Source organism: Microchirus variegatus (genome assembly GCF_963457635.1).
Source record: "Microchirus variegatus genome assembly, chromosome: 2".
Taxonomy (NCBI): Eukaryota; Metazoa; Chordata; class Actinopteri; order Pleuronectiformes; family Soleidae; genus Microchirus; species Microchirus variegatus.
Genome location: NC_139803.1, coordinates 2,398,854 through 2,426,585, shown reverse-complemented (window position 1 = coordinate 2,426,585; position 27,732 = coordinate 2,398,854). Strand labels below are relative to the sequence as shown.

Sequence of the window (27,732 nt, the reverse complement as noted above, 5' to 3'; positions counted from 1 at the left end):
GTTTCTATTAAAAATATCTGGATATTTGTTGAAAACAAAGAGCTACATGACAGAAGACTAATGAATACTATGATAGTTTAAGTCTGGTAAAATTGTAAATCTCTCATGGTTATTACTGTAGTACTGCCGTTACACTTGGACAGTCATGAGGAGCGTGATGCATTTTGTTATTTTTGTTTTCTCTCCCCCCGCATCATAGCTGCGGTGCTTGGCCAAGAACAGCTCATCACAGAGGGACTCAATGTTGCTTCTTTTTAAATGACAATCTGTTTTGGTTTGACTTCTGTCACTTTTTCATGGGCTTTTTATTTTAGATCTATGTGTGGGTGAACCATCATTTACGATACACTGTACCTGCCTTTAATTCACGGAAAATGAGCATTGACCATGTAACAGCATGTTAGGGAAATGATGCAGCACTATAGAGGGAGTACAGCACTATAAATGGCCTTACAATACAGAGAGTAAATAATCAATCCTGTGAAGGCTTCAATCCTTGCCATAAAGATCATTACTTATGTGTCGTATATGGATGTGGGGATACAACTGTGCATAGAAATGATCCATTCTGCGTTGGATATGGAGAGTCCGCTTACAGCGGCGTACAATGCAGGTACAGTCAGCAGGGGCGATGCGCAGAAAAAAAAGGCCCGCACCAGATGAGGGGTGCCCTCTATAATTGCAGTGTCTTGACTTTAGCGAGGTTAGGGTTACACACAGTCCCAACCATAACAACACAATTATATAAAAAAACAAAACAGAAAAAACAATGTTACAGAATTGGCATAATACTTAATTTCGTTTTTTTTTTTTTTGGGATACTTGCCCTTACTCAGAAAGCCTCTAAAAAAATCCTGGCTAAAAGCCTGATCCTGTGACTACCTATCTAATAGAATAATTTGAACTAAATTGAAAGTCCTGAAACTCAAAAGTCATTTGATGAATAAAAACCTCAAGCAGACTTGAGCAGATAAATATTACACAAATGATTCATCAGCGTATTCAGTGATTATTAGAAATCATTGTCTGTGATGTGATTTTATGCAGAGGTGTAATCCCAGCTGAACTCACCCTCTTTCTGGCCGGTGTTCTGGCTTAGCGCACCAGCCCACGACCATCTCTGTTGGCGGATCTCTGCCCACGTCTTCTTAGTTGACCTGTGGATGGCTGCCTCATAGCGTTCCTGGAAAGGTTACACAGAGCACACATCAGTAACTAAAGTGTCAAATATATTTATTTTCAACACATCAGCTCATGGTGTCATTCAGGTATACTTTATTCTTCTCCAGTTTCTGCTTCTGTCGCTCCTCTAAGGCAGATCGCCGTTTTTCCGTCTTGACCCGCTGCTCCTCCAGCTTCCTGCGGCGCTCCTCCAGCTGCTGCTCCCTCAGCTGCCGTGCCCTCTCCTCTTTCTCCAGCCATTGGGTCTTTTTGGCAGCTGAGACGGAAGAGAACGAATGCTCAGTAGAGGAAGATTTTTTACCAAAGAGGCACAGCTCCTTTTTCTACTCTCTGCTTCTTTCTAAATGTGTTAAAGCGGAACTAGACCGGAAGTTCCTATTATCGCTGTTTTTTTTGGTGTGTATCTGCGTCATTACCTTGTTTATGAAGCCCTGACGGTTCGAAACAAACAGTTCAGCCACTGCTGAGAACGTTGTGTTTTATTGTAATCTCAGGGCTCAACGAGATCACTGAAAATCCCGTAATAGTTACGTAAGCAGCGGTTCTCCTGAACAACCGATCGTCCTGCTCCGGGCGGTAGTCCGGGCACATCCGGTTACGTACATTGAACCGCAGAAGAAGAATAACGTCCGCTGTGGAGGTGTTTCACGAGCGACAGTGTCTTCTGACTCTGGGTCTGACTCCGGTTTAAAGTCATAAAAGGGACTGCGGCGGGGAGTCGTGACGAAGCTATTTTTAAACACTGTTAAAACAATGTTTTGATAATGAGTAGCAGTGCATCCGCCGTTCCAGAGGGGGGCGCTGCGCTTCTGAGAACGGATGTGCTGGATAGTACTGGCCAATCACAAGACTCTGTCTTCTGGGGGTGAAAGTTCACTCTGAAACATCGCGGCTGAAAAACACTGTCAGAAAAGAGGATTTCTATCGGCTAGTTTACAGCAACTAGGATGTTTTTGACCATAAAAACAAGTTAATATATATTAGTAGACCTCCATAACTAACATATATGTGCAACAGGACCACTCTATGTGACCTTTAATAATATATATAATCGTTTTCCAAAGATGCATTCTTTGAGCAGTGTCGGTCAGTTTTTGTCTCGACAAAGTTGGGTCACATCTGTTATCCAGGAAATATCCAGAGTTAATCCTCTCAGCAGTTCAGTTTACGTCTAAAGCCGCACTCTTCTCCGTCTCCTTTTATGTTGGGGGGAATAAATTCAATTGCTTGACTTTTCCACAAAGATGCGCATAATGTGACTTTAGATACGGCACTTCTGAAGTGACTATTACTGCACTAATCGTATCAAGCCCGCGTGTCAGTTTCAATGACACGGACACTTTGATATGGAAATCATCTCCTTGTCCATTCAGAGAGGGTATAAAGATACCTTTTGCAGCTGCCTCGCTGTGCGTACACAACTTACCATATTTCTTCACAACTACACACAAAGTGAAAAAAAAAAAACTGTGTCTGCGCAAAGAGGAGAAACTGGTTCTGGATAACAGATGATGGTGATGGATCACTGCAGAGACTGAGGACTAGAGGCTAGAGGTGTTGAAAATTATTAAGGTTAAGGCCACATTATACTTCTCCGACTGCGTAATGCGTTATCCGTCTGCGTCACCACGTAGACCACTCGAGCCTTTTTTACTTCTGCGTCGTGGTGACGGATAGGCGCTGCAATTTCCCGCCCGATCAGTAGGGGTCGCTGCGCAAGGTTGTTCTGCTTTTGGCTACAGTGAGCAATGGCGTCCGAGGGAGAAAGACTGTTGTTGTTGAAACAGTGGCCGTTTCTCACTTTTCTGTGTCCCGGAACGCAGTTTTAAGATAATTTGAGGCGAGAAATTGGCCATTTAGAGTCTAAACATGTGCTGTGTGTGTTAAGATATGACGTATTTATAGTTCGGCAGCGACGAAGTCGGCGGTGTTCAGCTCCGCCTCTGTGGACGCTCGGTGCTCACTGTGAGCCGGCACAGAGCAGCTTCGCTCGGCCTGTCCTGAGGACCAATCGTAGCTCTTGCCGTCTCCGTTGTCCCTTGACGGAGTGACGGACACTTAAAAAATATTCCGTGCAGCCGGAGACGACGTAGAGGCTCTACAACAGGTTCTGGGTCGACGCAGAGGACTCTGCGTAGCCTACGCAGAGCACTTTACGCAGGAGTATAAATTGGGCTTTAGGCTGAGTTATAGAGAGGCAATGCCACTGATTGATGCAGTGCAAATCTCGGCTCATCACAGCTTGATGGCCTTAACTTGAAACAAGTCTCTTTACATTCCATTGATTACTGTACAATAAAAGGGACACTGCGTAGTATTTATGGGTTTATATGACCCAAAATCCACTTTTGTATCCTGCATTGTCTAGTCGCTGTGTAATAGTTTTTGTTTCATTTTCGTAGTGTTTCAAAAAGTCATGTAAAATAACATGGTCGCGGGCCGCTGTTGCATTGCCACGACGCCATGTTTCTACGGTAGCCTGTATAGACAAACCCGAGAGAACAAATCGAGCGCCGAGACGAGGCTGAGAGCGCATCTTTTTACGCGTTTAGAACGGAGGAGCGCACGTATTTTACTAGCGGATAAAGGAACGCCAGTACCCGACCGTACGCCTGCACCACGGAGAAAGACGACGAGGACGACATTTGACCGGCCGAGGACACCGTAGCGCTCAGGGAAGGGAGGGGGTGAGCAGGGGAGCAGTACGTTGTTGTAAATTTCAGCCTCTCCTCTAGATGTCACTATAAACTACTTACTTCACCTTTAAGTGCAGTAGAAAAGAGAGAAAACTGCCTCGACTGCCCACTGTTTGAGGCTGACTGAGATGAATCACTGCTTTTCGCATCCAATATCAGTCTCTCTCTGAGTAAATTCAAGCGTCTTCTGTCATAAGTCATAATGTTTTGTTACGATTCTCCAGACGACAGGTGCTGCTTGCAGGAAGGAAAATTAGATGGAAATTGGCTGGAGGCTTTTTGCTTACACTGTAATATGAAAACTGAGCCCCGAATACCCTTTTTTTTGATAATAATTAAGATGATTTTCTCTGTAACTTTTCAGACATTTATAAATCTATTTAAGGGCTTGAAATTATAAACAAATGTCCAAATCTGGAAACCCTAAAGTGACGTTACTTTATAAAGCATTCATCTCCATGTTGACGGCGAACAGTGCTGACAAGGACCATCGGGACTTAATATAGTAAGATTATTAAATAATCATAAGCAGAGGGCTACTGTAGCCCTGTTGCATGAAGTATTTATTTTAATACCGTTCCACCGAAGACGGCCAAGGCAGGAGAGTAATGTCATGTAAGGCCGTGCGGTCGCAGGAAATTCCTCTAATGCAACTCTCAATGCTTCAATCTAAATAATAATAATAAGGATCCAGTAATAATATACAAGCAAGAATCTGAGGGGGATTTTCTGAACCTCCCACGCGACTCCCACATATTATTAAACTAGAAATACTACAGTCGCTGGCTGATGGGCCACGTCTGCAGAACAAAATCTCCGTTAAGCTGATACTGTAAACACAAGCTTCAGCAGGATCTTATCTTTTATCCAAGGAGAATATTAGATCAGACCTCTGCCATCTGTCCAAGTGATTGCCCATTTTAGACTGAACCACACAATGAATTGAATGGAAGTAAAACTGCTCTTATTGACGTCAAACACACAGTTGGGTTAGAAAGTGCGTGCGTCACAGCTAGTATAAGATAATCCTGCATCACCAGAGGAAGAGGAACTGTATTTTGTTGATAAACGACCATCCATCTGTCCATTATCTACAGGACAGCAGTAAAGATTTAGAATTATGTGATTTAATCACGTGACAATCCAAAATTAGTTTGGTTGGAAATTCACTGCAGTGATAAATTTGGCTGCAGGTCACAGTCAGGTCATGCTACATCATCCACTGTGTAAATAAATGCTGAGCCAACCACCGTGTTCGGGAAAAAAAAAAGGGTTCTTCACACAGAAATGAATGATTATATTATTCTATGGCTAAATTAATTTATGTGAAAAACAATGATGAAATTAGTTGAAATTTCTTAAACCAAGGATGTGGATCTGAATCAATGAAACACTAGTGCTGGGGTCATATGATCATGACTTTTGAATGATATTTTACCAGAAGCTGCTGTCAGTGAAATCCGTTAGTTAGTATCTGTCCTAAATAGTAGTCAGTCAGGTTTCTATGCATAGACAAGTCGGGCTACAACCCTAGCAGCTATCGGGACCGTATCTATGTTCCCCATAGGGTCCTATGTTCCCCGCTTTGTATGTGATCGGGGAACATAGGACCCTTTCTCTAAAAAAGAGTCCTATGTTCCCCGCTTTAACCCAAAAGGACCCGGGGAACATAGGACCTTTTTTTAGAAAAAAAAGGTCCTGTTGCCGGTCGTGAACAAACCGGGAAACTCCCTCTCTCACTCTCTCTCTCTGTAACCCTAACCCTAACCCTTACCGGGAAAATCCTTCTCTCACTCTCTCTCTGTAACCCTTACCCTAACCCTAACCGGGAAACTCCCTCTCTCACTCTCTCTCTGTAACCCTTACCCTAACCCTAACCGGGAAACTCCTTCTCTCACTCTCTCTCTGTAACCCTTACCCTAACCCTAACCGGGAAACTCCCTCTCTCACTCTCTCTCTCTGTAACCCTTACCCTAACCCTAACCGGGAAACTCCCTCTCTCACTCTCTCTCTGTAACCCTTACCCTAACCCTAACCGGGAAACTCCCTCTCTCACTCTCTCTCTCTGTAACCCTTACCCTAACCCTAACCGGGAAACTCCCTCTCTCACTCTCTCTCTGTAACCCTTACCCTAACCCTAACCGGGAAACTCCTTCTCTCACTCTCTCTCTGTAACCCTTACCCTAACCCTAACCGGGAAACTCCCTCTCTCTGTAACCCTTACCCTAACCCTAACCGGGAAACTCCTTCTCTCACTCTCTCTCTGTAACCCTTACCCTAACCCTAACCGGGAAACTCCCTCTCTCACTCTCTCTCTCTGTAACCCTTACCCTAACCCTAACCGGGAAACTCCCTCTCTCACTCTCTCTCTGTAACCCTAACCCTAACCCTAACCCTTACCCTAACCCTTGACCCTGGAGCTCCACACCCAGGCTTCCACAAAGTGGGGAACATAGGACCTTTTTTTAGGAAAAAACGGGGACATTGGACCCGGGGAACATAGGTACGACCCCGCAGCTATCTGTTAGCATGTTAAGCACCATGCATCCCATTTGTAGTCAGAGCTACAATGGAATTTCTGAGGTCATGTGTAAGGAATGTCCTCGGAATTCCGATTCCAACTCAAAAATCCGGAGTAACCTAACCACGATGATTACGAGATAGCTTGACAAAGCTACTTCTGTCTTCGCAGTAAATTAGTCGCACGCATAGTACTGTTAAATTTCAGTTTGTGTGCCCAAAATTCAAATAACAAGTCCAGTTTTAACTAGACTAACATCATTTTTTTGTAAAATGTCAAGTACACATATATATATATATATATATATATATATATATATATATATATATATATATATATATACCCCCCAAACGTATTCATGTGGGCCAAAATACATCACTGACAGCAACTTTAAGGTCAAAGCAGCAGTTTTGCAGGAGAGATTTATTACTTATGTCGGGGGGTAAATTATCATTCGTCTCGGTCATTGTTCCCCAAGCATCCACACGGAATGAAACAGAACGATCAGTATCGACCTTCACCACAACCACCACCACCACATGCACATACATGAGTGGCTTACCTTGTAACTTGCTGAGCTCTTCTGCAGGGGGGGGGGGGGGGTAAGAGGTGAGAGAAAAGACAGTCATTCATGCAAAGCAGTGCACGGCTAGCAGGTAAGCCAGGTGATACAGCCAAGGGTTAAATAAAGTTTTTACGGTATTGTCGAGTGCCACGCCGATTACAGCCGTGTCGTTCGATGTGACCCCCTAAAGTGTCATTAGTTTTCATCGTGCATGCTGAAGCCACCAAAAAGGTCATTATTTGTATTTGGGGAGAAGAAGAGGGATAAAAAATACAATGGGGCCTATTCAACATTCTGTGGCACTAAAAATACTAAGTTTGGAGCAAAATAAATAAAACAGCCTGCCAGTCTGTGGGCCCCAATAATAATAGGAAGTTTGCACCTCTAGGTACAACAACATACATTTTAAAGCAGAGTTGAGCAGAAGTGATTATCAGTCGTTCAACAAACGCTAAGCAATTGTGTCAACACCACTGATAAATATTTAGACATGCAGCAGAACACTGGTGCTCACTTATTATTGGTAAAATTGTGGCTCGTGCAAAAGTCCAACCTACAATTTTATCCTCTTTATATATCTGTGCATGCAAACAATAAGCCCTTTTATCATCTTAGTAGGAAGGCACACAAGCAGAGACACAATACAACCTCTATCACCCCAACACTAGGGGGCACTCTCTTCCTGTTTTAAAGGGTATTTCCTCTCACCCCCTTTGCTTTCACTTACCCAGATATCTGGCCTTCTCCTCCCGCCGCTCCTTGGCAAGTTTCTGCCTGTCCTCCGACTTCGCGATGTCTGAGAAAGAAGAAAACAAGGAAGTGATCGATAGATAGATAAATAAATAAATAAATACAGACATTTCTTCACGTGTAGTGGAACAAGAACCTCTGGTTAACGGAAGAATAAAAACTCAGGTAAAGCTGGTTAAGCGAGCTTAAGCTTGAGGACACTGTGCGTTACAGTATTTATTTTGCACAAGCCAAACATCACACAACTACAACAGTAGTTTAAAAAATTAACCAGACATGCATATGCATTGTCAAATTCAAATAAATAAATATCAATATCAATATATGTGCAACATTAACAAAGCACTATATATGCATCATACATTTAGTTCAGAATCATGTTGTTTATATTTTTTTTACAGTATGTTTTGTGGCATAGAGATTTACTCAGATTAGTAACTGCACCTTAAGATGCCAAGTCAGCTATTTTTTTTTTTTTTTTTTCATTTTTGAACCACAAGGAAATGCATGCCACCTGACAATGACAGGAAACTGACTTTGTCTGACTCAAACAGACAAAAATGAATGACTGCTAAATACCACCTAAATAGCACCTGGATACATGACTCGGGCCTGACTCTGACCTGAAGTTATTGTAGGGCTCAGGTCAGTCAAGTTAAATGTTTAATAAATAGTAGAAACTGATTTCAGGTGTTTGTCCTTGTGTTTCTGTTTAGAACCAGGGTTTCCTATTCACAACAGCACATTGAATGCGACACGCTAGGCTATTAAAGCCATTAACGACTCAAAAATAAACCACAATGGTTAGATTATGTAAACGGTTATAAGCGATGACAGTGCAACAAGTGCTAATTAAGGAGGACTGATTGTTGTGTTGTCGATGCCGAGTCGTAAATTGTGTACTAAATGCTGGTGTGTGCGTGTGTTTTCGTGGGGATAGAGTTGGCTTCCTCCTGGATGGAATGATCATTTACGTAAGCCAGCGTAAATAAAAACAACAACACTGTGACAGTCGGCGTGTGCTTCAGCTTACGTTAACTGGATTGCAACCATAACAAACACCTCTAAATTTTCTAGAAAGAAAAAAAACAATCTGATATAAAGGGTCATACATCTATTTTTCTGTGTTTACATTAAGTGAGAAGTGCCGACTGCAGCCTTGGTCTTTCTTGAGCTGTCATGCTAGCATCATACCCTCCTCAGTCTTTACTGACCAGATGTTCAGCATCACACACAAAGAACAATCCTTACAGCAGTATCTAATGGGGGAGGTGTGAATGATGCACATGAAAACAATCTGCCATGCAGCCTCCCCTAGAACAGCATCTGACCCACTTTGATACTTACAGGGCCGTAGAGCATGTGTGATGTGCTGCTGTTTGCAACTCACAGCTCATGATGTTAATGATGATGTCATATGCACAAAGCTTCCGACTGGTCCAGAAAATACTGTACAGGTACAGACTATTTGCACATTATTCTGTAAAAACGTCACCTCTGGATGTTTGCGTTCACCTCTAAATTGGGGTACAATGAAGTGCAGTGAGTCCAGCACCTTGAAACAAATGGCGTCATAAGAAATAAGTAGGTTTCTTTCACCATATTCTTTAGTAAAAGCTGATTCAACGAACTCGGTAATAACGTTGGGACAACTCTTGACGAGAGCAAATCTTTTAGTCAAATGTTAATCTCACCCCTGTGGATTGTACAAAACCTCACATATAATGAGCTTTGATGAGCAAATGTAAAAGGAAACCCGAAGAACAAAATGGATGTATGTGTCACATTTGGAATAAGGTGTATGAAGTACAGCATTGGAAAGGGAATGGAAATATGTGAACCAAAACATGATATACACATTGTTTTGATGTGAATGTTTAGCTGCAAAGGAAACACATTATAGCCTCCATAAAAGAATGTACAGTATATTTGTAAGTGGTTTTCCATGCTGTCGGTAATGAATGCCCTCTGAAAATATAACCTAAACAGTGGAGCTGCTGCATCGTATCACAGTGTCTGCATTGCTGTGCTCACGCACACAGCAATATGTTGAGGAAAATATTAAGCCATCTGAGACCATGGTAATCATCTGATGTTCAGGATATAAACAAAATTAAAACCATTCTTAATGTTTGGCCTTCTAAACAAAACTTTATCTGCCATTGCTGTTAACATACCCTTTACTCTGAAGACTCAACTACATGTATCTGAAAACAGTTTCTAAACAAACAAATATCTTCAGGTATCTGAAGTGACCGTGATGTTGCACATCTGGTAACAGTTTCTTTTGAAGGTTTATCTTCATTACCTCATGATAAAAAAATTAAAAAATAAAGACCATGACAACGATTAATGGATTAATGGATATAGAATAGTGACTCATACTCCAAAAACCCAAACATGTTCCTTGGACTCTACCATTCAAGCAGAGTCATTTTGGACAGAGCAATGGTTCGACTTCAGGGCCAGCACTCGATGCCTTCTCCACCTCACTCACTCATTAGTTTCCCTTTGCCTACACTTAATTATGTGCCAGCACGTGGCAGTGACAAACATTAGCTGTGTCACTAATGGCACTTTTCCATTACACGGTTTGAGCTCCACTCGGCTCTACTTGACTCTTCTAGGTTTGGGTATCAAGACACATCGTTTTCCATTAATTTAAAGTACCTCCGGGGTTATCATAGCACAACTACAAGAAACTGCCATGGCTTTGATGACCTCCCGATAGACCTTCTTGCGTCAGATTGCTCTGTCCAACTATCTCTGCATCCTCTCAACAGCCACCAAAGGCAGGAATATCTGCACCTTGTCGACGGACCACGGTGTATTGTTTTTTTGTGGAGAGCAGCCACGTATGATCGCTGCAACTCTCTTGGCAGTTTTTAAAAGTTAGTCGGACCAATCGGTGGCCGGCAATCTGTTGACGTCACATTTTCGTATCGGCTCAGCTCAATTGGAACCTCGACAGAGCAGGTACCAAAAAGAGCAACAGGTAACAGGCACCGTCTCTAATGGAAAAGCAAAAGAAAACGAGTCGAGCCAAGTAGTGCTAGAACTGTGTAATGGAAAAGCCCCCATAAGATGCAAAGCTTGCATGTCCATATTTTACATTAATTCCCTTTACTAATTTAATTTCCGTTTTAAATCTTCAAACCAAAAGCTGCAATGTTCTCACATAAAAAGTTCTTTCCGTTCTCATTCCAGCACTCAAAAGCCAAGCTGCAGCTCATCTATTGGATTTGGCGTCATGTCTGAAAGCATGTGGTCACTGTTACTCCGATAGTGAGGCATTATTTTTGCCCTCAAGAGAGTTGACCTGACTCCAGATATCCATAATAGGACCATTATCAGAGCACTGTCAAGCCCAATACAGCCTCCACTGCAGCTTTTACCTTTAAGCAACTGTTATCTTAACAAGTTGCACGGCTACTTCAAAAGCTAAAGCTTAACTGCGTCCGTGACACTCATGGCACACAGAGAACCATCTGTACAATCCTTCCTATTCTCATGACATTATCATTTCATTATTATTCACCTTGTTTGGACCTGTGGACAGGTGATGCAGGTGATCCAGGCGACCGAGGGATGTCAGATTTCCTGGGTGTAGTCAGTCTTCGGCCTGGATCCTTCTTAGCAGGAGACTCCATTCTCTGGCAGTTGTCGGTGTTCAGTGGGCTGCTCTCCCCCTCTGGTTCAGGCCTTGTGGGGTTTATGTCCAGATATGAGTGGGGAGCTGGTTGTAAGACGGGACAGAATAACAAGTGAGAAATGACAAAGTAAGAGGTGAGACGAGCACAGATGGAGCTCAAACCAGTCGGCCTTCATTCCTTTCACCGCTGGGCCTATGAGGTAAGTTTAGTGCGGATGACGTTCACTTCCACAAGAAACTGTGTGTGTCAATGCGAGGGGCGGAGAACTAGGCTCCAAGAAGACGACTATTTTAACATAATGAAACAACCGACAACAAAGGACTAAATATGAGTCCTCGTGTCCTTATCTCAGCTGTTGAACAAAGATAACATCATTTGCCCCAAAGCACATGATAATAGGTCTTAAGCCATTCAATCTATACACAATAGCATTTCTACTCTGAGAGATTGATTTATCCACAAACAGGCCTTGGCCAAATGGCCTAACTCTGCGGCAGAAGATAATAACACAGTTACTGTTTTTGGAATTCTGATGTTTCTGCAGAAGAGTAATGAATTGCTTGAGGAAAACAGAATGAGAATTATTGCCCCTTTTTGATGAAAATCAATCAATAATAGCCAGTCTATGTACATAATTATCTGTGCTATCTGAGATTTTGCAATGAATTTGGAGTAAAGAAGGACTGGGTCGGTTTGTTGGGACATCAGCTTCACTCATTGCACCATGACTCACATTTGACAGGCTGCTGAACTTGAATCTCCTACTCAAACATTAGTTTGCCCAAGCTTTGACAGCCAAACAAAGACCCTCATGGGAGGGACACTTGGCTTTGTCCACTCAGCACCGTACTCCCCGTGCTCCCCGTGGAACCATGCCGGAGCCCAGTGTCTTCTGCATAGTCTCCGAAGGTAAACACTGGGCAACATGCTGTAAATTATTCAGACTTTGGCTAAAAACAACACAGACGGTAGGGGGCTGTCACACTGAGTCAGTGAGTGCACTCGAGATTTACTACACAAATGCTGTGCTATTCAGCAGTTTGCACAGAGGAGCACCAATGAGGAGCAGGACAAATGCTGCGCAACTTCAATGATCCTTGAATATAGTGTGCAACTGTACAATGTGCTTCTTAAACCACAAAGAATCTCCGCTAAAGTAGAGGTTCCCAACCCCCAGGCAGGGAACCTTAGGATGGACCAAGCTGAGCCACAAAAACATGACTATTATGATCAGTTGTTGGTTATCATCAGTCCTATAACCTCAGCCACTGTCAGAAATATGACAACAGGACAACTTTCTGGTCCTTGTATTGGAAAAGGGTTGAAATCCCTGCCTGAAAAAGGTCATATAACGTTATCCCTTTACTGTGAGTAAAGCTCTGAAGTTTGCACAGCTAGCCATCAGCTACTGCTGTGACTCCAGACATATGGGATGGAATTATCAGTCCTTCCGCCACAGCGAGAGCTCATCGATAGTGTTCTGCCATCTAGAAGAGCTGCCATTACTGTGATGATACTGCTGCCTGCTGAAAGTAATAGCAGTTAACTGAGGTAAAGTTGAACTGGGCTAAACATAAAGACACGTTAAAGTATAAAACTGTACATTTTTTTCAAGGGAGCCTGCATTCGAAAGAATGCTGTAAGACATCATTGCGGTAATAGTACCTTGCTTATTGCCAGGATTTCGCCAATCATCCCTAACCTCCCAGCACATGAGATCTAGTGAAAAGTAATGCAGGGTTCACAGTGTGTTGATCTAACCACAGCAGATAATGAGATGCATTGAAGGACCCTGTACATCTGTCAACTGTTATGTCTTTTTAATATAACGATTATTCACAGTAACAGATCAACTCTTTATAATCAAGTGAATAATCAAATGCTCTTTCCCATTCCTATGTATTACCTCGTTCAACTATAGTATCTGATCGAGGAAGTGCATAAAATATGCAACTCTCATAAGCTGACGACTTTGAGATGGATAAAACCTGATTGGCAGAGAGAACAGCAGTACGAGTCTATGAAAGAGCTCGGCTGGGAGATGAGACATCGTCTTTCCCTTGTTGTTGAAGCATGCCGCTATTAAATAAGCATTCCTGGGGGCAGCAAAGTGCCCTGACAGAGAGCAGCCATTGTTGTGGTCCATGCATGGCAACAGGACAGCGGCCAAAACACTGCAGTTACAGTGAAGGAAGAGGACAGTGATGAGATAAACTGAAATAAGAGAAGAAATAAATGTACTTCAAATTGTTGGATAATTCGAGTACAATTTTAGGTCAAAATCCAAGCTGTGGATGTAGTTACTGGTTTTGCTTTTTGCATATGAAAATATAATACCTATTATAACACTGACTTGCTGTTTCATGCACAGGTATTATAGCACTGAGATTACAAAAGGACGTTGGCAAACGTATCATATTACACCATTTCCTGACAGATCCCCTGGATCGGATGTGACAGCTGGGGTATCAAAGGTGATAAAAGTTAATGCCGTAGCAGACTGCATCCGCTGAGCTCTTTGTCATTCACCGAGGAACTGGAGATGCTCAGATTTGGCTGGCTGACAAGACCGAGGGAGAGACCATTGAGTCAATCAATCATTGAGATCTATCCTGTCAATGGTGACGTGAAGGAGAGGGAAAGATGAAGCTCTCTCAGGGGGGAAATGGGGTGAGGACTGCTGCTGTGGAATCAAGGGACTGAAACGAGGGTTTGATCGATGCAGTGAGCAACTGGCTGGGCTACCAGACAACCGGGAGTAAAAAAAAGAGATATCTTTGAGTAGTTATTACAAAAAATACCATAATAATCACCTATACTGAAACCGCAGCGGTCCTAGCTGAACATGAAAACGTCTGGAACTTTTGATTACATGTGACATGAATCATTTCACAGCAAAGTTAGAACAAACTAAACGTCACCAATATTGGTATCGTTTGTCCAGAAGCTTATATATACACTTCATTTTTGACCAAAAAAAATGCCAACCTATCCCTATTCATATGTGGATTGTGAAATAATTGCATAGCAGCCATATTTTAAGGCCTTTACAACTGAAAAGAGTTGCTTGAATCACCTGAGTAACTGCTCCATAAATAATTACACTACAGCCAAAAGCCTTTAGACCACCGCCTGCTGTGACAACACTTGCATTATTCATATTCATAAATCACTGCACATCAATTTCCTTTGAGAGACTGCAGTCGCCATCAAGCCTAAACATGGAAAATCACTCTGATGTATCCTCGTTGGAGAAGGACATTTGGTCAGCGTTTCACGAGCTGAATCTTCCATGATTTAAAACCTCTGCACTTTTGTTTCGTGAGCTCCTTCTCCCTTAAAAACGGAGACCTTTGAACTGAAAAATCGAATTACGTCATACCTCCACAACTCTGTTTAAACAATTTGAGTATGTATAATGAACCCATTGTTGTACATTTGTACAATGTGTTATTCTCATTTAGATGTGTGTGTTTAATACTTAACACAGGGTCTCTGCAGGTTTCAACAAGTCAAATTTAAGACTTTTAAGACTTTTTTAAAAGCCCATAATGAATAAAATTTAAGTCCCATTTCACATCCATACTGCCAAAAAAGTACAAAACACATAAAGGAAAATTGGTGCCACTAATCGTTGAAATTGCACTTACCCATCTTATGCGAGCAATTCGGCTTAGCTGTGGGCTTTCGTTAAGTTTTCTATGCTGCTATGCTAAGCTGTAACGCACCGCAGCGCGCGCACACAGCACACTAGCTAGTAGTGCTCGATAAATTCTCACCGTGCAACACAGGTGGCCTACTTTAGTTCCGTGTTGTAGTTATGTTATCGCATCCTCAAAAATACAAACATTTCAAAGCGAGACTGAAGATTATGCAAAGATTTTTAAGACCTTTTATGCGATTTGAGGAGAATTTTAGACATTTTAAGGCCTTAAATTCAAATTACTGGATTTAAGACTTTTTAAGACTTTGTAAAGACTTTTTAAGACCCCGCGGATACTCTGTAACAAAGAAAATATGAGCTGAGAGCAGGAGAAAAAATAAATGTGATAGAGAAGTTGTTGTCACGAGGGGACATGATAATCTGAAACCCCTCTTTTGGTCAACACCACATTAGGATTCTATTTGAGTTATTAGAATCACTGCTTAATAAAACAGTAGAAAGTGAATCTGACAGAATCTAAAGGTGCTTTCCTGCCGTGGTTGCTGTTGTTGAATCTCCCTATGGAGAATCAAATGGGTATTCAACAGCTATGAGAACCTACAAAGTGTGTCTCATAGAAGAGGGTTCAGGAAGTTGCAGCATGTTGTGTTTGTGATCACTGGTTGAACATCACACCGTAGCTCAGTTAGCCCCGCGGTGTCTCCCCGCGGTGCCTCTTTCGTCCGTTAATATGCATAAGCGCTACAGTGGGATAAGATATCCGTTAAGAGTCAGCAGAAATGGTAAAGGAACCCCTGCAGAAGTGGGTGTACGCATGAACAAGCACAGTTAAAGAGCAGAATGGCAGGTTAGGTAACAGCAGGTGTAAGTAGCTTCCATTCGTCATTAAAGGCACATCAGTTTAGAGTAAATACTGTATATTTCCATACGTTGGAAATGTGTAAAGCAGGTTCTGCAAGGCACCATCTACTTGCAGTTACTTCACTGCTCCACAGTTTGGCTTATGGCACCATGATTAAAATGAAAACTGGTCACGGAAAATGTGATTTAGCCCAATTCCAATTTCACAGCACATTATATCATTAGCACATGTTATGAATACACACATGCAGCGCCTGCTTCTTCATGTAATGAGAGCTTCACCTCCAAAAACTGCATTACAAAAGAGCATGTACAAAAGAACGACTCTCAAAAATAACAGGAACAAACAGTATGTACCCTCTATCACTGGAATTATGTAATTCAACAACACGCCATACAGACATTTTTCTACCTGTTCACCAACCTCACATGGCACCTGGCTAAGAAAAAAAACATGTGTCCTCCCTAACAGAGCAAAAACACATGACTCACTGTGTGACAGAAACTATGACAGCACATTCATATGACACTGTTTATCCTTTTAACAGCCCAGGGAGGTATTCTTTTAGTGAGGAGGAACTGTAAAAACCAATGTGGTGGAATGTGAAGATAAACAGAAGATGCAATGTGTAGAACATGCACGGAAGTTTGATTTTGGTTACATGATCAGTCAGTGAACACTATGTTCAGTTGCCATGTCTAGACACAGTGCAGAGTTAAAATATGGGCCAAGACATGGAGTATTTATGAAGTCAAGAATTGTACCTTTAAAACACAACCCCTTTCTAGCTCCAGCCCAACATAAAAGGAAAGGCATTATCATGCATGCAAACCTCCAACTAATTTAACTCAATGATTATCAATAGTAATAATTGCAATGTAAAGAACAATACATTAAATAGCGTGATAAAAGGTGAGTAATGAAGTTAAATCTCCGGGAAAAATGTAAATGAGGCAAACGAGCGCAGAGGAAGCTGTATTGAGTGTGAACTCAAAAGACTGGATAGGGAAAAGGGGGCAGCAACAAAAGAAAAGAGGAACTCTGGAAACACTGAATGGATCTGCATCTCATTTGGGACGGACCAGAAACTAATGAACTACCTCATCGTTTACCCCCAATCCATCACCCCTTCACCCTGTTGTGTTCCTACTGCACCGAATGGGGTGACGTAAGAGGGCAAGGGGGGCCCAGACACACAGGAAGCGCAGTGTAAACAACAAGCACCGATGCATCGGTGCCAGAGCAAACCATTCCCTGGTGTGTGTGTTGAGAGAGTTTTCATTAGATGTGGTTTTAACAAAAAAGCTATACTTTTGCATAGAAATTAGCCTTGTTGTTTTTTTATGTCATATTCTGAGGCATTTGGTTTTGAATATATGTCGTATATGTGATGTTATGTAATATATAGCGACCTTTTAATGTGTATAACTCATACACGGCACGTGCATGTAATGCTCAAGCAGGTCTTGAATAAACCTGGTGTAATAAACCCTTTCCAGAGCAGATATTTGTCAACATAAAAAACAAATATAATTGTGGCTTAAGACTTTTGCACAGTATTGTAGGTCAACTCCCAATCGCATTATCTGGGTGTGTTAATCCGCCTTTGAGAAATTTGGTTTAGTCCAAATTCAGTCAGACTAATGTGTCAACATGTATTTTAATAGTCTGGTTTTAGTCTGACTAACACCATTAATAGAATTTTTTTTTTTTTAAGGCCATGTAAATTGACTGACGTCTGCCTTATAGATAAAAAAAAAATGTTCCACATACCAACCAAGGTCTGCTTAGGGCAGATGCTCCAAAGACTGCATTCCTTCATGGCATGCCAGAGAATACTAACGTCTCTATCAGTAGCTGGAACAGTTTTCATCCCATCACCTGGCCCAGGCCAAAGACAATGGCAGGCATTTAGTTGCTGCTCTCTCTGGAATTGTGTGCCAAAGCCACAGCAGCACTGACAAAAAGCTCTGCTTATCTGAGTTAGTGGTAGCTCCACTACGAGGACCTTGCATTTGCCACTAAAATGCCCCCCCAGATAAACAAATAAGAAAAACCTAAACAGACTTGCCAGCTGGTGGGAGAGACTTGTGTCAAGAACTGCCAAACTCAGAGCATTCTGGGTGACATTAGGAGGATGTGGTTGAATGTTTCTGGACTGCACAAGCTGCCATTCATAACTGGAAGCGGTATATCATGCATGCCAGTCAGTTGCTCCGGGCAACCTGCTTCATGTCCCCTTTGGGGGTTGGGAAGTGACAACATGATCAAATTCTAAATAGTGTCAATGGGTGCGGGGGTGTTTTGGACCAATGTTACAGAATAGGATGCATCCCATTTGCACCAAAAAAAACTTTAAATCTGACCTAGACTGGAAGTTCCAATTAACGCTGTTTTTTAGTGTGTATCTGCGTCATTTCCTTGTTTACGAAGCCCTGAAGGTTCTAAACAAACGGTTCAGCTACTGCTGAGAACGCTGTGTTTTATTGTTATCTCGGGCTCAGCGAGATCTCTGAAAAAACCCGGTCCGGTTACGTAAACAGCATTTCTCCTGAACAGCAGATCCTCCTGCTCCGGGCACTAGTCCGGGCACATCACGTTGCATACATTGAACCACAGAAGAAGAATAACATCCGTTGTGGAGGTGTTTCACGAGCGACAGTGTCTTCTGACTCCGGGTCAAAGTCATAAAAGTGACTGCGGCGGGGAGTCGTGAAGAAGCTATTTTTTAAACACTGTTAAAACAATGTTTTGATAATGAGTAGCAGTGCATCCACCGTTCCAGAGGGGGGAGCTGCGCTCCTGAGAGCGGGTGTGCTGAATATGTCACTTCCGGGTACTGGCCAATCACAAGACAGTTGGGAAGCCTCTACGCTGGCTGGCCAATCACAACACACTCTGCGAAATATCGCAGCTGGGGAACAGGGTCAGAAGAGAGGATTTCTATCGGCTCGTTTACAGCAACTAGGAGGTTTTTGACCATAAAAACAAGTTAATGTATGTAAGTAGACCTCCATAACTAACATATATGTGCAACAGGACCACTCTATGTGATTTTTGTGACTAGATCAACATAGTAATATTTGGGAAGAGGTACATATACCTAGCTTGAATGGTTAGTCATCCATAAAAGGTCCAATGTGCAACATTCAGCTTTACAAAACACATATTATTGATGTCTGGAGCAGAACATAACGTCACGTCTGCCATGCATGTGCATACCATTTCAATCATGTTTGTTTTGGTCTGACATTGCATCTGGCACATTTAAGATATGTGTCACCTTGTTCCAGGAGTGTCATTATCATGAACATTACCTACAGCAAAGAAAATCAACCCTTCGCAGTAATCTTGTGACTGTTGTTCAACGTACAATTACACCCAACAGTTGTCATTAACTGGATTTTTGTTGGCCCGCACAAAAACCCACAACTTCTCTGGGTCCAATCGTGGCTTTTTTATAAACGCAGGTAATTACAGAGGTAAACATTCAATCCCACTTCAGCAATGAAGTTCTAGTTAGCATTCACAATGTTTTCAAACAATAAAATATGCGAGATGGATTGAACAATCACTCCAAATGGCAAATAGTACACCTGCCAAAGAATATTTAGGGAGAGCGAGATGCGCCGTAAAATAAACATGTCCTTTACTGTAGCTCAACAGGGAGTGATCTAATATCAGCAGATAGGTCTGGTGACTGGAACTTTCAGACGACCAGGCAGCACAGGGCAGACACGTCTGCTGATATTTTCAGACTTGATGGAGGGTGGCAGGAACAAGTGACGCAGCCCAAATCCAGACTACCCTCCCCTTGTCCTTTTTGTCCCAGAAAGAATGGTGGCAATGCACTGCACTGCATCATGTGCCTCCTTATCACAGAGGCAGTACGTGGTTAGGTCAAGAAGATGCATTTTATGTAGCAGGTCTACATTTAATGGACTAAGTGAAAATTAGTAATAAGAATAGCATGCTTCTCTGCAATTCAGTCACTTTCATACTGCACAGCTGACTCTGTTCTTTTGTTTTGATCTCTTATAGTGTGTTTTGAATGTTGTTTTAAAGCAGTTTCAACCGTCTCCGTCTACTAAATATGATACACTTGCCCCGTCTTTCCTTTTTAATATCACAGAGACCCCCTAATGTGTTTCCCTGAGAATAATTAGATGGTTATTTAGTTAGACAATTAGCTATCATCACATCCATCCATTATGTAGGGGCGGAGTCGGTGGGTTTTGTTTGTTTTTGAAAATTGAGTTTTCATCTGCATTCAGACGAGCATTTCAGCTCCATTACAGATGTACGCTACATGTTTCTATCCAAGATGCCTGGAAAATGTAAATATCACATAACCATTCGTGTACCATGGGTAGATACATGCTTCCCTACTTAATTTCAGAAAGTTCTACTGATGAGAATCAAAGTTGAAAAGTAAGGGCCAGCAACAAGGTGAAAACTGAAACCGATGAAGTGTTGAAGGAGTTATTCATTCGTAGCTGATGCTTGAGTTGTGGCCGATGTGACCCAATCACAAGTGGGTCACTGCATCATCTGTTTTTAACCATCCAGAATAGCAAGGAATTCCAGGGTTTAAAAAAAATCTTCAAACTTCCTCTTAAAAACTGTGTTTTTGTATGAAATTGGATTAATTGTGGATGTAACCACAGGCCAAACCAGCACCCTACACCCTATGGCTGTGGAGCAACAGCACCGCAAACCACAACACCACCGAACCACACTTTACCCCAAGCATCTTCATATGATAACTCACCTCTGAACAAACTTATTCATCACAAAATCCTCTTGGATCTATGTCAGTTTTTTTAGTCCTGCACCTGAAAGCAAATTACAGGTGGTCTTCAACAAGGCATAGCTCTGTGAATGATCAACTGTATTAGATGTCAAAGGGTCTTGTTACAAGAAAACTACTGAAGGAGCTGAAGAAGTGAAGAAAGGTCATATTCATTCGAGTCTCTTGACTCATTCAAGACTCTTCAAACATATTCTCCAAAACCCAGATTATGTTCTTGGGGGCAAAAATGTAAGTTATAAGTATCTTTAGTGCATTTTTTTAAGTGTGACCAACGCACATGAGACTCGGTTACTATAGTCATTTTCACAATGGGCATATAAAACACATAATTGTCACATTTGCTTTGACATGACCTTTGCTATAATGTATTACAAGATCTATGAGTGCTAACCTAACTATCCCAAACTGTGTGACTTGGGGGGGATTCATGAGAAGTTTAAACTCTAATCCCAATTTAATCGATGTAGAAAGCACCGTATTTGTCAAGATTTCTCTTATGCTGTGAAAAAGAGAGGGTCCAGATTTCAAAATCTCAAATTACTCTGCGATTGGTCCTCAGCCAGTCTCTGGGCGGCATCAACGGGCTTGCGGTGGGTGCTCTGATGATTAATATGAGGTAGCACACGGCACAGAAGTTCATCCAATTTGCCAGCTGACATTCGGAAGTACCTGAAGTGGCTTTCTTCGTCCATGTCCCTCGTCGGTCCAATAAGACCGTTAAATTTCGCCTGCCATCAGTCTCGGTACATTTAGTGGACGTAAACACCAGCTGCAACAACAACAACAACAATCTTTCTCTCTCGGACGCCATTGCTCACTGTAGCCAGAAGCACAACAACCTTGCGTAGCGGCCCCTGCTGCTCGGGAGGAAAATTGCAGTGCGTATCCGGCACCACGACGGAGAAGTATAAGGGCTCGAGGGGGTCTCCGTGGTTACGCAGTAGGATAACGCATTACGCATTACGCAGTCGTAGAAGTATAACGTGGAACTTAATGCTCGCAAATACAAACATGAACTGTGGCTGCAGACATGTATTGACCCCCTGTCAGTAGCCATTTCCTGGTAGAATACTGCAGAGACCGAGTTGGTGGTCACAGCCTTGCTCATGCAGATGAGCAATTACACGGATGGTGCATTAAAAGACGTATTTCATAGACTTTCTTTCATTATTTTGGCACCTGGCAATCATACTTGCACATAAGTGCTCTCCTGCAGTGTTTGGATGGTGCCAAAGGTTTTTTGGCTCGTACTCTCCAATATTGGATCTGAAATTAAACAATGACTCAACAGTTCCCGGACAATGGACAGAACCATAGCCCCGCCGTGTCCATACTGTATGAAAAAGTCTCACATTCTTGAAGCTGTAAAGTCAAGTATTGAAGCTCAATGTTTTCATTTGGAATCCAATGTGATGGAGAACAGAGAACCAGAAAAGTCAAAACAGCTGAAGATGTGTCACACTCTAAAAACTGCACCGTAGCTTCAAAAGCAGACCTCAGCGCCACAGCGCTGGCACAACTTCAGTCGACTTTTCTGTGACTCAGATGTTGCTGCTTGTTCCTCTTCCCTCTCTAAAGGTTCAGGGTTCAGTGGAGACTTTGAACAGGAGAGAGTACCTTACACCCTGAGGTGGCTTTAGATAAATTATCAGTTAATTATCAGCACTTTTTAAGGATTAAAATACCTTTTGATGTGTATTTGCAGGACAAAGATATCCATGATTATTGCAGCCATAAATGCAGAAAAATAAGATAAGAACAAAATCAGCAGGACTAAGATAATGTACCATTACTTTCTCTTCTAGTTTCCAGTTTCCCAGCCTACAACACAGCACATTACAAAATAATACTGGCATAACCAACCCTATTACTTCACTAAGGCAATAAATAATAAATCAGTTGTATGAATATGGATATTCATTTTTTAAATGATATAATGCATTGTTGCAAAAAATCTTGGCACACAAGTGTTTTAATCACAGAACCCTGAATTGTTGATAGGAACAAATTGTACCATTGGAGATTTGGTCATATTGGGAAAAACTATTGTCTATTGTCTAAATAATCAATGTCAATTGATGGTGTGTTGTTTTACACACTTAATCCATATACTATACTATCTCATGAGTGTAAATGATGAGCTGTAATGATCTCATTACAATGACTGACACGTCACCACTACACCGTTCACAACAGTGGAGATCTTATTGGGAACCTATCCAATCCCATTATACAGTGCAAAGACAGTGAAGCACACACTGAAAAATGGGAGTTCATTGCATAAATCACCTCTGATTACATGACAGCTTCTACAACTGAAGATGTGAAGCTGGCTGATCCTGTTTGTACTTCAGGCTTGACAACAAAAAACAGGTGGATTCTCCCACATCATACAATAGATTATTGGTATCAGAAGTAGTCTGCACTCAATTAACCTCTTAATTTTAGGGACTCCAGAACCCCTGGTTAGTGTGAACAGCAGGTCTATCCGTACTATGGATTCCATAGCTGGCCGTAGTAAAGCAGCTTGTCTGTTTTGCTTAAAACAAAGTTAGCAAAATCTCCCCATTAAAAATTTAAAGCCTCAACCTTATCTTATGCACTGTGCAGTTCCAGGAAGTGTTCCAGAGCTTTTGGCAAAGACACTCATCTAGAACGCACGTGAATGTGAATATATATAAAAATGGAAAATAAAAGTTTCTATTCATCTCAGCTGATTTACAGCTTATCTGTTCAGGTACAGAAATTCAAGGAGACGACCGTAGAGTGCTCCATGTCAACGAGCAAAAGACGGAGAGGGAAGAATGGAGGGATTAAAAGATCTTCTCCAAAAGTCCTGACAGCAGATTTTCACAATGCCAGTGCAGGCCCTCAGCAGCCACAGGGAACGGGCATCTGGTTCACTACTAAAGCCCAATTTATTCTCCTGCTTAAAGTGCTCTGCGTAGGCTACGCAGAGACCTCTGCGTCGACGCAGAACCTGTTGTAGAGCCTCTGCGTCGTCTCCGGGTGCACGGAATATTTTTTAAGTGTCCGTCACTCCGTCAAGGGACAACGGAGACGGCAAGAGCTGCGATTGGTCCTCAGGACAGGCCGAGGTAAGCTGCTCTGTGCCGGCTCACAGTGAGCAGCGAGCGTCCACAGAGGTGGAGCTGATCACCGCCGACAACGTCGCTGCCAAACTATAAATACGTCATATCTTAACACACACAGCCACACATGTTTAGACTCTAAATGGCCAATTTCTCGCCTCAAATTATCTTAAAACTGCGTTCCGTGACACAGAACCGTGAGAAACAGCCACTGTTTCAACAACAACAGTCTTTCTCCCTCGGACGCCATTGCTCACTGTAGCCAAAAGCACAAACAACCTTGCGCAGCGACCCCTACTGATCGGGCGGGAAATTGCAGCGCCTATCCGTCACCACGACACAGAAGTATAAAGGCTCGAGTGGTCTACATGGTGACGCAGACGGATAACGCATTACGCAGTCGGAGAAGTATAATGTGGCCTTTGGGCACAAGGAGCTTGTTTTTTTCCTCAGCATCGTGGTTCTATATGACGGCTGTTTAGAACACACTATTCTGATTTCCACGATCGGGGGGTGGAGCACAACTCTCCTCCTCCTTGATGCAGAGCCAAAACAGTGTTGACCTGCCTCCGTGTCAGCAGGGAGGAAGGAAGGAAGTTTTGTGTTGTCAGGAGGAGGAGGCGGTCACATTGTGTGTCCCCTTCTATTTCCAGAAATATGTCCAGACACAATGTTTTGTCATGGAGCGTCAAAAACATCAGACCAAAGCAAGGTGTCCGTTAGCAGAGACTAACAAGGGTATTTAATCTCATCTCAAACCGAGATGTTTGTCATTACTGAGCAAGTTGATGTGACGTTGATCACTGTATCACATACTGGATCAAATAATATTTCAAATAAATCTTTCTGTGCATTTTCTGAGCATTACATGTACCGTATTTTCCGCACTACAAAGCGCACCGGATTATAAGGCGCACCTTCAATGAATGTCCTATTTTAGAACTGTTTTCATATATAGGGCGCACCGGATTATAAGGCGCATAGAAAGAAGATACTGCAGTCAAACGTTTGACTGGGGTTTGCGTTATGCATCCACTAGATGGAGCTGTGCTAAAGGGAATGTCAACAAAAACAGATAAACTCAAACTTTACCAATTGATCCATAGATAACGCGCTCCGGATTGTAAGGCGCACTGTCGTTTTTTGAGAAAATTAAAGGCTTTTAAGTGTGGAAAATGCGGTACCATTTGATAGCATTAACATATGAATCTATTAATAATAGGGTAGCAAAGGGGCAAACAAAGCTTGGTAAATTTCCAGAAACTTCCCATGGGATTGGAATCTTGAGTTCCGGAATTTGGGAAATATTCCAAATTGTAAACTTTCCACGGGAATTATGGGAATTTCCGCAAACCCTACTAATCAATCACAGAGTGAGTTCATTAATTGCAACTCTACTCTCTGGGGTGAGAACTTAAACACACAGAATGTAATTCCTGCCACTAGAGGGCACTCTAAAAAAATAATATTGTCTTGTTTGGCTCTGCATTATCCAATTTGTACCAGAACTCCGATTTGTTCTGCGCATGTGCGATGTGTGACTACTTCCTGTTTTATATGGAAGTTTCATATGTTACATATATGACATTCTTAAAAGGCGACCAAAGGCAAACAGACCATCAACTTAAATAATAATACAGATTTTTATGGATGGAGAACATATCAACCAGTCTCTATTTATGTAGCACGAGTTAAGTCTCGTCATTTTCGTGGATATTATAATGCTAAAATCTCACATATTTATATATTTAAAGGCGCCATATGTACGAATGTGGCCAAAAACAGTTGCAACACTCAAATTCAAAAATACCAAGGTCTTTTTGGTTATCGTTTTCTCCGCCATTGGAGCTCAGACGTAACTGGCAACCCGTGGTTGCTCGGCAGCTGAGAATCTATGTGTAATAAGCAATGATTGGTAGACGGCGGTAGGTGGCGCCACATGCCAAAACATGATTTCAAAACATAAACACGATTTGCAGTCTGCAAAATATTTTTTTTAATGCTAATATTTTGGCTGTACTGTTGTTGTTGGTAAGTTCAGTATTTTGTATGAATATTATTTCTGGTCCTCTGTGATATATTAGGAGGATTTTATGGCCAGTTGGTTTAGATTTATTACATAATGCACCTTTAAGTAAGAATGTGGCCAAAAACGGTTACTACACTCAAATTCAAAAATACCGAGGTCTTTTAGGTTTTCGTTATCTCCGCCATTGTAACTCAGGTGTAACTGGCAACCCGTGGTTGCTCGGCAGCGGAGAATCTGCCGAGAATCTACTGACTGCAATGATTGGTAGACGGCGGTAGGTGGCGCCACGTGTCAAAACACAACACATAATTTTGTTAACTGCATAGTTCTAAACTGGTGGTTTCGATTGATCGTGCAGTGCTCTCGCCCTAGATTTCAGGTGCCAGGAGTTTTCTGATGCATCTTTTTTTGCAGCATGCTGAAAATAACCCAGACTGCACCTGTGCATCAGCAACTATTCAGTGTGTACGTGAAGGGGGGGGGGGAGAGAAAAAAAACATCCTGTGGACGCAGAGGAGAGATGTGACGGGACTGCATCATGTTAGTAGTGAGCTAAACAGGACATAAGGAGGGGGATGGGATGGGATGGGATGGGTGACTGTGAGATTACCTCATCCGGCACACATTGTATTTGGGCTATTATAAAGCTCGACTGTGCTAAAAATCAAAAGAACTACATTATTAGCAGCCTGGTGTTTTGAATGTGAAAATGCACGAGTCATTTTTTTTTTTCATGAGGAGAACCTGCCTTGGAAAGTTGCACTGGCTTCGTGATTTGTTGACTATCCTCATAAAGTATTTGTTATCCACACCACAAAAAAATACATACTCCCTTAAATGCAACACGCAGCCCCTTATAAACACCAGCGGAGAAAACGTTCATAAACACGTCGTTACGACGTGACAAAGCATTTGTGGAAGAAAATAAATCAGTCTGCTGTGAAATTAGACAGACATATTTCATTTGAGACTTACGTGCAGCTCCCGGATCAGTGTTTTCGTCCATTTCGGCGCCAGTAGCCTCGCTTTGCTGCCTTTTGTTCATTCAAACATGCGACTTAACTTCTCTTCCTCTCATTCCTCACGCTGAGTGTATGGGGGGTTGGAAAACTTGCCCGAGTTGTCCTGAACGCACCGGGGGGGTTCGGGAATCTCAACCCCAAAAAGCGTCCAAAATGGGGTTAAAAATATTAAAATAAATAAAAACAAAAGTAGCAGCCTGTGGACGGAGGCCGCTCGCTCCTCAGAGGACTTGAATACAAAGCTGTAAGGAGAAAATAATGAGGGAGAAGAAGGAGAAACTGAACTTTTCTCCCTCACGGACACGACACAGCTGATGCTCCGCTCCTCCCGCTGATGATGATGACGGTCTCGCACGAGCCTGCAGTACGGACTGCACCATTATCTGAAAAGAAGGGGGGGGTTAGCTGTTATCTGTACAATACTTTATTACGCACTGTTTCGTTTTTAACCTTAGTAAATACACGTACGCGCATCGTTACGTTACCTTAAGAATGACATGTGACGTTTGTAGAGAAACGATACGTTTACGTTGAGAGTAAATACACCGTTAAGTACACCGCGTCACCTGTGAAATTGCAACGCTCCAACGGAGAGTCCACAGTTCACGTGCTCGCTCAGTGCTCACTGGAAACTAGATTTGGAAAACACACCTTTTACTGGCATGTGTGCAGACAAATTTTCAAAATGTGTGTCACTTAAAGGTGCATTATGTAATAAATCTAAAGCTAACTGGGCCATAAAATCCTCCTAATGTGTCACAGAGACTCAGGAATAATGTTCATATAACAAACTGAACTCACCAACAACAACAACAACAGTACAGACAAAATATTTGCGTTAAAAAAAAATATTTTGCAGACTGCAAATCATGTTTATGCGTTT

The 27,732-nt window shown here is 42.2% G+C and overlaps 2 protein-coding genes across 2 annotated transcripts in view; one reads left to right on the top strand and one right to left on the bottom strand.

The window, feature by feature from the left end:
- Nucleotides 1-27,121, bottom strand: part of map7d1a (MAP7 domain containing 1a) — a 54,390-nt gene extending 27,269 nt beyond the window's left edge. Inside the window, exons 1-5 of the mRNA XM_083903838.1 lie at nt 26,803-27,121; nt 11,253-11,450; nt 7,692-7,760; nt 1,275-1,438; nt 1,072-1,183 (exon numbers count right to left, since the gene is read on the bottom strand). Coding sequence (XP_083759964.1) covers nt 1,072-1,183; nt 1,275-1,438; nt 7,692-7,760; nt 11,253-11,450; nt 26,803-26,872 — 613 coding nt within the window. The 5' untranslated portion in view covers nt 26,873-27,121. The remainder of the gene's footprint in view (nt 1-1,071; nt 1,184-1,274; nt 1,439-7,691; nt 7,761-11,252; nt 11,451-26,802) is intronic.
- Nucleotides 1-27,732, top strand: part of dnali1 (dynein, axonemal, light intermediate chain 1) — a 114,954-nt gene that overhangs the window by 32,134 nt on the left and 55,088 nt on the right. The gene's annotated exons all lie outside the window — the stretch shown is intronic.